This window comes from Myotis lucifugus, unplaced genomic scaffold, assembly GCF_000147115.1.
Source record: "Myotis lucifugus unplaced genomic scaffold, Myoluc2.0 scaffold_77, whole genome shotgun sequence".
NCBI classification, from domain to species: Eukaryota; Metazoa; Chordata; class Mammalia; order Chiroptera; family Vespertilionidae; genus Myotis; species Myotis lucifugus.
This window is the reverse complement of record NW_005871125.1, coordinates 2,391,641-2,406,269: the sequence shown is the minus strand read 5'-3', so window position 1 is coordinate 2,406,269 and position 14,629 is coordinate 2,391,641. Positions and strand designations below refer to the sequence as shown.

Genomic DNA, 14,629 nt, shown 5'->3' with positions numbered 1-14,629 from the left:
TGAAAATCCAGTTATCAGTTTCTCTAATGCCTGAGAGCCCACCAGACACATCTTTGTTCTCAGGGCCCGAAAGAAGGGATCTTACCTTGTGAGGGGTTTTCCCTTTACTTCTGAGTAATCTGCTCTGGTATCCAAGTATCTTCACTCCTGAGATGTCCAAATTCATTTTTGTCAGACAAAGTTTCATTTTTCCTGGTGAAGAAGAATTGGGGAAAATTTTTAGGGCAGATTTTTACTTCAGTAATGAAATTCCAACATTTAAAGTTTTTATCTATTTGTACATATATATATGTTAACTATTTATTAAACTGTCATTTTTCAGGGGTATTTATTATAATTGCAGAAAGTAGCATTTTAAAGCTAATCTAGGTTTAAAAGTAACAAATGAAAGCCATCAGACAATAAAAATACTGTTGATATATTAACTTATTAGCATAACAGTTCTATGTAAAATGCCTTCATTTAAAAAGTTTATTGTGCCCTAGCTGGTTTGTCACAGTGGATAGAGTGTTGGCCTGAGAACTGAAGGGTCCTGGGTTCTGGTCAAGAGCAGATGCCTGGGTTTCGGGCTCGATCCCCAGTAGGGGGCGTGCAGGAGGCAGCCGATCAATGATTCTCTCTCATCATTGATGTTTCTGACTCTCTCCCTTCCTCTCTGAAATCAATAAAAAATATATATTTTTAGAAAAAAAATAAAGTTTATTGTATTTAGGATGGAATTTATTTGTAAACACAATATATAGCATATTAGAAAATTAACTTTTAGCCACAAAAAAATTACCTGAAAGACATGTCAACAGATAAAGTTTTAATAGAAGAGAAAAATGATTCATTTCCCTGCTTAACTTCCGCTTTTCTTAGTTCTCTTACCTCCTTCTCAGCACATCCCTTTTCCCAAACTAAAGGATTTGAAAGGAGGTGGAAAGTGATGGCTTTTAGGATCACAGGTGCTTTTGTATTTGAAAAAGATGATTCATTCTTTCATAAATTAAAAATAAATCTGTCAAATGAATAATAATTACCAATAATTGTAGTGCTTTGTACCTGACACTACCATAATAAATTTGTATTGGCTTTTATATAAGCCTATTCGCTTAATACAACACCTATGAGACAAGGACTATCACCATTATCATCATTCCCCATTTTTCAGACTAAGAAACTAAAACACAGAAGAGTTGAGTAGCTTGGCAAAGGTCACCCATCTCTCTGTTAACAAATGGCTCCTGTGAACCTCCTTAATGGAGGTGAGGGGCTGGGGATTGGTTTCATCAAAATCTTTTGATGTAGTGATTTGGTATATAATTCAGGATTTAGTTTGACTTAATAATACAATCTTCTTCATTCACAGATTCTATATTTGCAAATTTTCCTGCTTGCCAAAATTCATTTCATGATCATGCACAGACATACACAGAATGACAAGAAACTTCAGTTTACCAGCTGAGGTTGAACAAGGCAATGTTCTGCCTTCTTAGCTCAGCTCTCTTACTGTAAACAAGTGCCACATTTTTTTTTCATTTTTGTGCTTTTTGTTGGTGATTTCACTATTTAAAATGTTTAAAGGCAGCCCAGCTGGTGTGGCTCGGTGGTTGAGTGTCGGCCTGTGAACTAGGAAGTCATGATTCCTGGTCAGAACATATGCCCTGGTTGTGGGCTCGATTCCCAGTGTAGGGCATGCAGGAGGTAGCTGATTGATTCTCTCTCATCACTGATGTTTCTTTCTCTCTCTCCTCCCTTCCTCTCTGAAATCAATAAAGATATATTTTAAAAATAAAATGTTTAAAGGCATAGTGCAGAAGTGTTGCCTAGTGTTCCTAAGAGTAAGAAGTTATAATGTACCTTATGGAGAAAATATGTATGTTAGATAAGCCTCTGTTGGCTGTGAGTTCAATGTTAATGAATCAATAATACACTAAATACAGCGTGTAAACAAAAAAACACATAAAACAATGCATGTATTGATCACTTAATGAAAATGTTGTGTACAGAGGCTCACAGGAACTTAACCCTATCTTCCTCTAGGAGCAATAGTTCAGTATTCACTAAATCAGTATTTGTGGTGATTTTATAAAACCTAACTTCAAGTAACAAGAATCAACTACATCTCCCCTAGAGTTCTCCAGAATGGCTCCCTTTCTGATCTCAGAAACAATCTGCGGTTTCTCACAAATAGCTTTCTTGGACACAGTACATATTTACAGAAAGCCACAGATGAGAATTCAGTAATCTGACTTCAGCCCCACTCCCTCAATCTGGGGGTCATCCTGAAGAAATTATTTATTATTATTTCTTGGTAGAGCTTCCTGATCTATAGAACAGTTTCCTTGAAAATGCTTTCTTATGCATACGTGTCAGGTACTTTTTAAGCTGTACCTGTCATAACTTCTGTGAAGCACCACTGTTAACAAATTCTAGGGATTTTATTTTTGGGTTCTAGAGGTAAGAGAGTTCACTTTAATAAATGGAACATTCTTTTACTCCCAGAACATCCTGGTCATCGTCTGACCAAGCCTAGCCTCAAAAGCCACCTTTCAACCTCCTTGCTCCTAGGAAGCAGTCCAGCAGTCCACTCTCTGTAATTCAAGTGTTCACCTGGGGACAGGGAGACCAAGTAATACTAAGGAGAGGGCCCTGGCTGGTGACTCAGGAGATCTGAGACCTCATCTGCCATTGTGCATTGTTATTGAAGGTAAGTCATTTCACATCTCTGGGTATCAGTTCCTCTATTTTTAAACAATTTTTACTACATGCAAACAATACCAAAGAATGCAGGAAAGAAGCAAATTTCTCTTTCCTCACCACCCCTATATTAGTTTGCTAGGGTTACCATAACAAAATACCAGATTGAGTAGCTTAAACAATAGAAATTTATTTTCTCATAGTTGCAGAGGCCAGAAGTGGAAGATCAAGATGTCAGGAGGTTTGATTTCTTCTGAGGTCTCTCTACTTGGCTTGCAGATGGTCATCTTCCTGCTATGTGTTCACATAGCCTTCTCTCTGTGTGCACATGTTTGGTGTCTCTTTCTCTGTGTCCTAATCTCTTTTTATAAAAACACTAATCACATTGGTTTATGGCCCACCAAATTAACTCTCTTTTAATTACCTCTTTAAAGGCCATATCTCCAAATACACATTATGAGGTACTGAGGGTTAGGGCTTTAATATTAGAATTTGGGTGGGGGGACTCAAATTAGCCTGTAACACATACCATCAATTGTGTCCAATTTCAATTTGCCTTCATTTGGACCACGAGTTCTTCATAAAGCTCTTTGTTTCTTTTTTTGTGTGTTTTTTGGTTTGTTTTTTAGAAATCCCTAATCCTATATAATAAAACCCTAATCTGCAAATCGACCAAACAGCTGAACCACCAGTCGCTATGACATTCACTGACCACCAGGGGGCAGGTGCTCAGCGCAGGAGCTGCCTCCTAGTGGTCAGTGTGCTCCCACAGGGGGGAGTGCCACTCAGCCAGAAGCTGGGCTCACAGCTGGCGGTGGCAGGAGCCTCTCCTGCCTCCATGGCAGTGCTAAGAACTCCTCGGGGGAGTGGGCCTAAGCCAGCAGGTGGACATCCCCCAAGGGGTCCTGGACTGTGAAAGGGCGCAGGCCAGGCTGAGGTACCCCCCCCCCCCCCCGTGCACGAATTTTTGTGCACTGGGCCTCTAGTTATCTTTACAATTACCTATTTGTACATAACAAATGGCTCCTGTTAACCTCCTTAATGGAGGTGAGGGGCTGGAGATTCGTTTCATCAAGGTCTTTTGATGTAGTGATTTGGTATATAATCACAGAAATAAAAATCTCAGGTTTGTTGATTGTACTTTCTGTTGTTTTCCATACTGCAACAGTCTTTTTTCTTTTTGTATATCTTTATTATCTTTTCACTGGGATCCTAGGAAGGAGGGGGTACAATCATATATTCCCAACCATAAGCCTAGAGGTGCGCTGCCCTGATGGTTGCATATGATTTTGCCCGTGGGCACATTTCATGGGACAGGGGTGTGCATCTAATGGAGGCCAGACAATGAAGAGTTTTGCAGTCAGGACTGAAAAAGAGAAGTGAGTCTCTAGTTGATAAAGGTCTTAGTCCGTTTGGGTTGCTATAACAAAATAGACACCACAGACTAGGTGGCTTATAAACAATTTATTTCTCACAGTTCTGGAGGCTGTAAGTCCACGATCAGGCTGCCAGCATGGTCAGGTTCTGGTGAAGACCCTCTTCCCACTTGCAAACTTTTTAACGTCTGTGTCCTCACATAGTGGAAGAGAGGAGGGATCTCTCTGGAACCTCTTTTATTTTTTAAAATTTTTATTTTTAAAATCTATATTGTTGAAAGTATTACCATATGTCCCCCTTTTTCTCTTACTGACCCCTTTTGGCCCACCCCCGCCATGACACTCTTTTATAAGTGCACTAATCCTGTTTGTAAGGGCTCTGTCCTCATGACCTAGTCACCTCCCATAGGCCCCCACCTCTTATTGAGCATTTGGTTTTCAACACGTGAATTTGAGGAGACACAAGTATTCAGTCTACAGCAATAGACTGTGAGAGATAAAGGTCAGGAACTTTTCGGGGGAGGCAGCACCATGTTTTCAACTCTGCACTAGAGCAGCGACTTTCAGCCTTTTTCATCTCCTGGTACACCTACACTAAAATCACTAAAATTCTGTGGTATACCAAAAAATACATTTTTGCTAATCTGACAAAAATAAAATAAAATAGGTATAACTAGATTCATTCACATTGACGGCTATTGTTGTTGGCTGTTGTCGTATTTTTATTTGATAATATAAGGGAAAAGAGGTCAGTGCTCCTGACTAAACAGTCGGGTGTTGCATGCCTTACAAATTCTTTAGGTACAGTGTTGAAAATCGCTGCACTAGAGAGTTCAAGAGGAGCTGAGTGGCTCTGGGAGAAACACCGTAAGAAGGCCCAGGTTCATCCCATCCTTGGTTTTCCTGGGACACCCTGTATCTTTACAAGCAGTGTCTCCCTTGCTTACACTAACTGTGTGAATTTCTGTCACTAGTACGAGAGCCAGAAATCCTGCACCGTCTTGGCCCCCTAGGAATGTGGTCAGGCCGCTGATGGAGGAAAGGGGGCATCAAAAAGGGCTTCTGGGAGGGCCCAGGGTTTCTGCCAGAGGCCGTGGCAGTGGCCTCTGCAGGTAACAAACGCCACCCTTGTGAAGGGAAAAGGTACCAATCAGACGGAGGCTCTTTTCTCGTAGCCCAAGTTTACAGGTTTCTGTCCACAAATTGAGGCGAGGGGTGTAACCCTCTTCCCACTTGCAAACTTTTTAACTTCCGTGTCCTCACACAGACGAAGAGAGGAGGGACCTCTCAACTTCCCGCAGAGATAATGCTGTTTTAAAACTCTCAGAAACACTATTAACTTCAAAGATTTGTCAAAAATGGCAAAATGTTCAGTAGGAAACAAATAAAACCCACCATTATTTTGTTCAAATAAGCCTGTGCCTGTCCCCCAAGCCCTACATTTTTAACTGCTTTTAACCATATTTGTGTAGCCTTCAGGAAATCATCTTCCCACTTAAAAACCAGCCCTTTCCTCATCTCTTCCCGAACTTCGCATTTTATTAAAGCTTTTATTTTTAGAAATTGCTATCTTACTTGGAGAGTCTTAAGAAAGAATTCTAAACTCCTCTCCACAAATAAGATGAATACAATAAAAAAAAAAAAGAAGACTGTTTGCTCAAACCAATACAAGGCCCTCTTGGTTCTTGAGAGCAGAAGCGAAGCCCTTGGATGAGTTTCACGCTGGGCTTACAACCGAGGAGGGGCTCAGTGCCTTTAACAAGTAAATAAGTAAAACAGGCCCCAGATCAGAAAGTCACTTAAATAACCTTAACTCCCGGCCTCCGCACAGCCGGGGGTGGGGGTTGGGGGGTGGGGGGAGTGGGGGTGCCTCTGGTGACGTAGGGGCTGTGACGTCTTCAACTACCTTTACCGACCCGAGCCCTGGCGCCCCGGCGGGAGCCGGCCGGGCACTGGGACCGCTTGTCCCGGGAAGTGTGCGCGGGCCTCACCTGGCGGCTTCCCCCCTGGGCCCGCGGGGGCGGCCCCTCCGTCCTCCACGGCCCGCAGGGCGGCTGGCCTCGGGGTCGCGTCCGTGTCCCCAGCTCTCAGCATCTCCCGAGGCCGACGGTGCGAAGGGCCAAAGTGCCATAAACCACTCTGGGCCTTTGTGGTTTGGAGGAGCCAGAGAAAGCCAGGCTCTCGGGGAGGGGGACACAGTGTGGGGGGTTGTTGGGATCATCTGTGGTTTTAAAACGGGAGGTAACAAAAGGCCGAGCCAGGCAGGAGTCGAACCTACAATCTTCTGATCCGTAGTCAGACGCGTTATCCATTGCGCCACTGGCCCCTCACGCCGGGGAGAGGTGGGGCGGGGCATACAGACCATAGAGTCGTGAGCCTTATCAGGCGGTCACCGCCCGACCGGCGGCAGTAAAGGCAAAGGGCGCTAGGCACGCGGGGCTGGCGTCGGGGTCCCTGAGTCCTGGCACCACACGTCTCGGACACCCGAGTTGGACACCCCAGGTCCGGAACTCCCGCCAGCAAAGCCGTGCTACCTTTCTGCGCACGCGCACAACGACGCAGCACGTCCAGCTCCCGCCCCCGTGTTACGCCTGCGCAGATCCGCCTCCGTCGCAAGTTGGACGCGCGCTCCTTTTTATATTGAATCTCAGAAGGCGGACCTCTGTCGCCCGTCCCTTCGATAGCTCAGCTGGTAGAGCGGAGGACTGTAGTTGATTTCCGGATCATGAGTCATCCTTAGGTCGCTGGTTCGATTCCGGCTCGAAGGAGACATGCGCGCTTTTTATTCCCTCCACCAACTTCCTGTGGTTCAAGTCCTTTCCGTGGTTACATTTCTCTAATATACATTACATTACAAAGAACATTTGGAATTTCTACCGCTTGCGCTCCAGTTTGGGCCCACGGCAGCGGCTCCCTTGTGAAGCCTTTTGCGAATCCCGGAAGCGCGCACTGCTGTCCGAGCTCCGAGCGCGGCAGTGAGTCCGCGCTCGGCCGGAGGTGCCAGGACGCAGCCTTCTGCGTGTGTCCAGGTCGTCCTGGGCGTGTGCGGGCCCCTGAGCCTCGCGGAGAAAGCCAGCGCGGTCACTCCGCCGGCTCCCGGGGCCGCGGACCGCCTCCTCTGGGTCCCCGGTAGGGCGGGCGCCCGAGCGCCTGCCAGCGGCCGCCGGCTGCAGGAGGAGGTGGGAGGGCTGCGTGGAAGGTTTTACGCTCCAGCGACCTGGAAATCAGGAAGGAAACGTGGTAGAAAGTACACTAAAGTCAGGAAATATCTGGAAGTTATGGGAAGAGTCAGGACAAAGTTCCTTCGCTCCCTTCGATAGCTCAGCTGGTAGAGCGGAGGACTGTAGGTGCGAGCCCGCTGTCATCCTTAGGTCGCTGGTTCGATTCCGGCTCGAAGGAGAGGCGCTTGTGTTTTGTTTCTTTGGCCTCAGTGGTGAGGAAGGTCAGGAATGTGATCGAAGTATGTTTATCTTCGTGACTACGTATGCTGACCTCTCTCTAGGGGAAGAGATAAGGCGCCTCAGCCAGCGGTGGGGGATTAGCTCAAATGGTAGAGCGCTCGCTTAGCATGCGAGAGGTAGCGGGATCGATGCCCGCATCCTCCAGTTTTTTTTTCCCCCCTCTAACCTCGTTTTTTTCTCTGGATTCTCAATTAAAATGTTGCTGAAAGTCAGCCATAGGGCAAGTGAAGGGTACAGCTTAGTTTGAAGTTACCGCTCTATAAAACTTTCAGACAAGGGTTATGGGTGCACGACGTTTATCCTTCAAGTTTTAAAAGTTTAGACCCACTTATTTGGGGAGTTCACGAAATCGTTTTTTGTTTTTTTCTCTCCTAAAATGGTGACAGATTGCAGTCACACCTTGCCATTTCAATTCCTTTGCGATTGATGGCTGCACTTCCAGGGATTCATCCAGGACTAAGCTGCCCGTAGTTAGAATAGCTGACAGATGGAAAATAAACACTAGCAAAAACAAACAAAAAACAGAGAACTTGGAAAAGTGCGCTGACTACTTTAAATTTAGGTTGAGCTGTGGAAGCGAGGACTATTCTGCTCCATCTCAACTGTGTACAGTGAGGTGGCTGGCTCTGGGCAAATCTGAATATAAGGTAATGTGTACCTAGGAGAGGTGACCAGCCTGAACCCAGCGCTTGCTGATGGCGGAGAGTTCTAATGCCATTTTTCTCCTGGGAAATAACTGTGGAGAGTTAAAGAGAGATCAGCACCAAGGGGGATTAATTAGAGGAAAGTTAAACAAAAACACACATACACTCACTGAAAGGTTCAGAGATTGAGCAGAATACACACAAAGGCTCTTCTGGCAATAAGTTCTCCATACCCTAATTTTCTAGACGACAGCCACAAAAAAAACTGTTGAACTCATACTGCAGTTCTAAACACAAAAATAAATCTTCTAGACAAAAGCGGAGGTATTATTTGTTTTTGGGGATTACAATTAACAAATGATCATTCTTTTATCCAATGTCCATTTTAGGGTTCTAGGCAACCTGCACATTTTTGTTACCAATGTGTACAATCTGTTGTATTTTATTGGTATATCTTTCATTTTCTAGGACAGTGTTGTTGTTTTTTTATCTCATTTTATTCTTTTCAATAAAGTCTTTCAATGAAATGCATAGTGATTCACTTAAAATATACCCTCATCATTTTGGGGGAAACAAATTACAAAGTAGGGTATCATTTTATCAGATGATATGTCCCAAGTTTGGGTGTTCTAGATGGCTGACAGGAGGAGCTGGCAGTGAAACTATAAATTACTAAAAGAACAAAAAATGAGCAATAAGTCAAAAGAATGGGAAGGTATGCACCCAAAATCCAGGTGGAGAACACATGTTTAGGGCAGATGAGTGAGCAAGAATTCAAACAAGATCTCAGGATCAGTAACTTGGATGTGGAATGGAATTCATGACAAAGTGGGATTTATTCCAAGAATATAAAAGTGGTTCAACATTCCAAAATCAACATTAATTCATCATACTAAACAGACTAAAGAAGAAAACCCACATGATCATTGCAATAGATGTGAAAAGTATTTGACAAAATTCAACATCCATTCCAGATTTTTAAAAAATGTCAGTAGACTTAGAAGGGAAGGGAACTTCTCCAAACTGATAAGGGGCATCAATGAAAAACACAGCTAACACTATACTTCACAGTATGAATGCTTTTCTCCTAAGATCAGGAACAAAGCAAGGATGTCCATTCTAGGGTTTTTAGTGAGTGTAATAAGGCAAGGAAAATGAAGTAGAACACTTCTAGATTAGAAAGGAAGAAGTAAAACTATCTCTACAGATATCTCATTTTTAAAAAATATTGATCATATGTTGAAATGATAATAGTTTATATGTTTGGGGGTTAAACAGAATATATTAATGCAATAATTCTATTTGTTTCTGATTTTCAATGTGGCTACTAGAAATTTAAATCATATATATAGCTCATATATATCACTCAGATCTTATTCTATTGGGTAGTTAGGTCAGAGAGATAAATAAGGGCCAGATAAGGCCTTAGGGACCACAGGGAAGATTAATATCTTTATCCTATGGGTAATAAGACCATTAATGGGATTTAAATAGGGAGTGACATATGAGAAATAGATTGCAGAAGGCAAGAGTAAATTCAGGGAAATCAATTAGGACACTGTGGTGGAGGGGAGGTAGGGGGGAATTGTATATGCTGAGGATGGAGTCAAGGATGGCCTGGAGCCAAGGTGAGGAGTTCAGACATGGCCAATGGAAAGCCTTAGCTAAAATATTTGCTCCTTTTTGGTAGTCACTGTTTATTTCTGGCATGTGGATTATGCCAAGGAATATTCAGAGGGAAGTACCATATGTTGGCTTTCAAACATTTCCTCGGAGATATTTATGATGAAGTAAAATTTATAAACAACAGATTTGGAAAAGGAGTAATTATCAATATGAAGAAAAAAAGCTTTCAGCCAGAAGTCTGCAAACTATCTAATGAAAGAAATGCCATAGTGTTGGCTTCTGCTAAGTACTTTTCAAAGTAGTTCATTTCTCTTTAATTTTAGATTTTGTAAATTTTTTTCATTAAAAAATTTAAAAACCACATATCCAAACTATCTATTGGCAGATAGACAGCTAAACTGAAAAGACTGACAATGTAGACAGAGGAAAATGTTAAGTATTTTCTAGATGCTATGAGTTGAGTCTGTGTTATAAGGCAATTCTTGTTTTCTCTTCCAATGTTATGGGTTCACTAGACCACCGACTCAGAATTTAAATTTAAGAGCCTTTATTAAGCTGGCCAGCTGACTAGAGCTATAGCACCCTGCCGAAGCAAAGGCTGAACTGCAGTCCAGACTACAGGAATTACAGCAATTTCATTTGCAAAAACCACAAAGTTAGTTACAAAGCCTTGTTTACATAATTAGTTCTCGACACAGTATAGCATCATACAGTGACTACCTTCCTATCTATATGTTCTAGGAACAGAGAGTACAGAGTGCCAGGAAGGGGCCATGAGACTATATCTCAAGACCTGGCCTGATGTTAGTACCTTCCTATCTATGTGTTTTAGGAACAGACAGCACAGCACGCCCCATCTGGCTGAAGTGCCAGATATGCAGCCCAGTACACCACCAGGGCCTCTCTGCCTCGCTGCTTTACTTCAAACTGTATCTATGGTCTACTTCCCTTTAGTTCTATCTGACTATAAGTTCTCTGTTTTTTTTTTGATGAATTACTCAGGTTTTTAGAGACCCATCTTTCATCCTCTGACTTACCTGGGTATTGGGAAATTGCTGGAGGAGGTGAGAGCAGTGGTGGTTTTGCTTCAGCTTCTAAATGTCTAAACATACTCCTGCCCCAGTCTAGTGAGACTCAGGCATGAGGGGAAGTTGGGGCTTTCAACTAATTGCTCCCATTTGGCTTCAACCCCTTGTCCTAGTGTGGGGAGGGATGGGGTAGGAAAGGGGGAGGCAGTCATGCACCAACTCCTATAGAGTCCAGGATACCTTCAGGAGATTGGGCTGGTTTTCATGTCTCTGTGGAGGCCCAAGTCCACTCCAAATCCCAATGACTTGAACCAGACTTTAATTCTGATTCAGTTCTGGAATTCTACCTGTCTCTTAGACTCTGTGAATGATTTGGGAGTGGACTAAAAAAATTTTTGGTTCCTCCCTAGGATAGAGTGCTACTGCCATGTCCCATTCTCAACTCACATGCCCACCGTATAGATTGCTGGTCTCTGAGAGTAGAGAGGATGGAGGAATGGAGAAAAGCAGATGAGGAGGAAAAGGAAATAATTACCCATCAACTTCACTCATATTCCTATGGGATTCTTTCTAGTTTCCTGTGTAGCCTCCAGAGGCAATTCTAAGAAACAGTAAAAGGCAGAGAGCAAGAAGGAGCAGAGGGAAAAAGAGGAGAGGATAGGGATCAACTCTATGTTAAGTAATCAAATTGGGGATTCTCTATGTCAAAATTAATACTGTTTCAGAGGGGAGGGGGGTTTCCTTACTCATGCTGCTAAATTAGGTTCTGAAGTACTCTCACTTATCGATAAGAGAACTGAAATCCAGCTAGGTGAGGTCAGTTCCCTGAGATCACAAAGCGAGGAGGCCATCAGTGCTGGATAGGCCTGTCTCTGACTCACTGTGCAGCTTCCCATATCATTGCTCATTGCTCAGACTCAGGGCATCTGAGTTATCTCTGTGAGTTCTACTTTTGTAGTCAACCCAGAGTCCATTTCCTCCTTTCCTTCCCCACTGCCATCGCCTGGCACCAGGGCTTTGTGACCTTTCACCCAGGCTATTGGCAACAACCTCCCATCTGGTCTTTAGCCAGGTCACTGTCACTTCCAACCACCACTGTGAGATTATAATCTAACCAATGCACAGCTCTCATGGAAACATCCCTCTGAGAAGCTTTTAACATTTCCTGTTGTCTAATTTATTAAGTGTTGAAAACTCTTTAGCCTGGTGTGCCTGGCCTGCCAATGAGCCAGCACTATGCTCTGTACTCCAGCCCAAAGCACCATACAACTCTGGGCATTCCCAGCTCTCCTGTGCTCACAGTTTTTGCTTCTGTGCCTTCTCTTAAGAAGCTCCACCTATGACCCACCTAAATTCCTCAGTGGATCAATTCAAATGCTACCCCACCCATGAAGTCTTCCTAACTCCTCCAGCTCTGAAATTCTGTAGCTCTTTATAACATGTTGTCTTATACTGTGGTTCTGCATATGCATGCCTCATCTCTACTGTTAGACTGAGCTCCTTGAGGACAATGACCTGTGTCTACTTCGTCTTTCAATCCCCAGAGCCCAGCACAATGGAATCACATGATAAACACTCAATGAATGTTTTTTTGAAAGAATGAATTCCTCTTATAAGGATAGACTCTGCTATACTATAGTATATCATTAGTTTAAGTGCTTTTCTTTATTATTATTTTTAAAATATATTTTTATTGATTTCAGAGAAGAAGGGAGAGGGAGAGATAGAAACATCAATGATGAGAGAGAATCATTGATTGGTTGCCTCCTATAACCCTACCTCTCCCCCCACTGGGGATTGAGCCCACAACCTGGGCATGTGCCCTGACCAGGAATCAAACCATGACCTCCTGGTTCATAAATTGATGTTCAACCACTAAGCCATGCCAGCTGGGCTAAGTGCTTTTTTCTTTTTAGGTTGCAAGGGCTTTTAGAGTAGAAACTTTCTTTTATTGCGCTCAGACCTTCATAGCTCACACAATAATAAACACAATTAACTGCCCAGGCTGACTGAACTGAATTAAAACAGTAAAAAGATTCTACCAATTCCCTTCTTCACTATAGTTGCTAAATAGATATTGAAAAGAATAACAAAATTCTCCAAAGATCCCTGATATGTTTATGAATATATGTAACTTATTATTAGTTAATGGAGTTTTTTAGATTCCCAATAAGCTCTCAGTAAACACAGCATTAAGACCACACTTAACCAGTCACACCTACATAGTCTGTACCGGTAATTAAGTGCACATCAGGGATATGTTAACAAAGTATCTTCATTATTTGAGGTTTTTAAAATCAAAGAGGAATGAAGCTACAAATTCATCACATAAAAAAATAGACATGTATTTCTTTTTCATTTTTAATATAATTTAAAATTTTTAATGAAATATATATTAATGAAACAGTTGTTTCACAAAATCTTGGCAAATAACAGAACAGACCAAGAATATCAGAAACCACCAGGAAACTAGCATTTAAAAAATCAACTTGGAGGACTAAGCAAATGCAAAGAGGTGTAGGTATTTCAGACCAGATAAGAAACAGGTATGGAAGCAGGACTTCATTTTCTCTTCAGTTGGCAATGGCACTGATATCTGTCACCCGTCATATATCAAAATGAGATAATGGGTCTACCCCAGGTGCCAGTTACTACCTCATTACTGACAGTCATTGCAAACTGTTTTAACCTTTTAAAGATTGTTCCATTTTCTTTGTATTTTGGGGTGTGTATAGGGGTGAGAGTGAGGGTACAGGATGACAAAAGGTTAAGGAAGAGGAAAAGCAATGTAAAACAGAAAAGAACACACTGGAGTTTTATTACACAGCTTTTAAAAATAATTGAAACATCCACTGTTATTTGATTTTTTTTTTTTTACTTTGTAGACACTTTTATAGTGAAAAGATTTGAAATCAGTTTTTAAGTTAGAATGTTTTCCATACCACAACCCTTGTGAAGATGTAATATTTAACACTGAGCAAGTATTTTCAAAGATTGTCCTCGTGAAGCTGGGATAATGATTTTCAAGGTATATTTTCACCTGAGATGATATGATCATGCTACTTGGATAACTCACTTTCTAAGTTCTCAAGACAGAAATGGCATTCACTATACAGTTATACTCTTGCCTGGGCTGCATTTTTCCCGGTCCTGGAGAAACCCGTCACCATGTCCTTACCAAAGACTCACAGAGGGCAGGGCTCTGTGACTCCTCAGCATACTCATTCGCATTTGTTGTTGACAACTGTCTGCTTCGACCTCCTTCTCCTCACAACCCCATCTAAATGGAGTGTGTAATCCTCCTTCCCACTCACTCTTTTCACTCCCTGGGGTAGGAATGTTGGCTCCTGTTCTCTGTCACCTGTCAGAATCTGTCCTCCTGTCACTGGCTTATATGGACAAGTCAGCCTTCTGTCACGTGACCCCAGCTGCTAAAAACAGCCCCAGCTCCCGCTCCAAACCTGGGCCTGAAACAATGTCCTCCACCAAAAGAAACATGAAGGACACTTGATCACACAATCCTTGGAATTATTTCCAGGAAACCCTTGTAGAGACCATTCGGAGCACCCCTTCCCTGGCGGTGCACACCGTGACGGCTAGGAGATGAGCGCATCTTTGAATTATAAGTCTTTTTCCAAAGAGCAGCAGACCATGGACAACTTGGAGAAGCAGCTCATCTGTCCCATCTGCTTGGAGATGTTCACGAAGCCTGTGGTCATTCTTCCCTGTCAGCATAACCTGTGTAGGAAATGTGCCAGTGATATCTTCCAGGTAGGTTTGTTTGGAATGTCGGGGTGGATAGATTCCTTGGA

At 42.8% G+C, this 14,629-nt stretch overlaps 1 protein-coding gene and 4 non-coding genes across 5 annotated transcripts in view; 4 read left to right on the top strand and 1 right to left on the bottom strand.

Moving 5' to 3' along the window:
- Nucleotides 1–6,311: 6,311 nt before the first annotated feature.
- On the bottom strand, nt 6,312–6,384 carry TRNAR-ACG. The gene has a single exon. It is a non-coding gene; the product is annotated as a tRNA-Arg (tRNA).
- Nucleotides 6,385–6,732: 348 nt separating this feature from the next.
- Nucleotides 6,733–6,826, top strand: TRNAY-GUA. Its single transcript has 2 exons — nt 6,733–6,769; nt 6,791–6,826. It is a non-coding gene; the product is annotated as a tRNA-Tyr (tRNA).
- Nucleotides 6,827–7,368: 542 nt separating this feature from the next.
- On the top strand, nt 7,369–7,457 carry TRNAY-GUA. Its single transcript is given in 2 exon segments — nt 7,369–7,405; nt 7,422–7,457. It is a non-coding gene; the product is annotated as a tRNA-Tyr (tRNA).
- A 133-nt stretch (nt 7,458–7,590) lies between these two features.
- TRNAA-AGC lies at nt 7,591–7,663 on the top strand. Its single transcript has one exon. It is a non-coding gene; the product is annotated as a tRNA-Ala (tRNA).
- A 6,622-nt stretch (nt 7,664–14,285) lies between these two features.
- The window catches only part of TRIM55 (tripartite motif containing 55), a 39,464-nt gene continuing 39,120 nt past the window's right edge, over nt 14,286–14,629 (top strand). Inside the window, exon 1 of the mRNA XM_023755500.1 lies at nt 14,286–14,588. Within this exon, the coding sequence (XP_023611268.1) occupies nt 14,421–14,588 (168 nt within the window). The 5' untranslated portion in view covers nt 14,286–14,420. The remainder of the gene's footprint in view (nt 14,589–14,629) is intronic.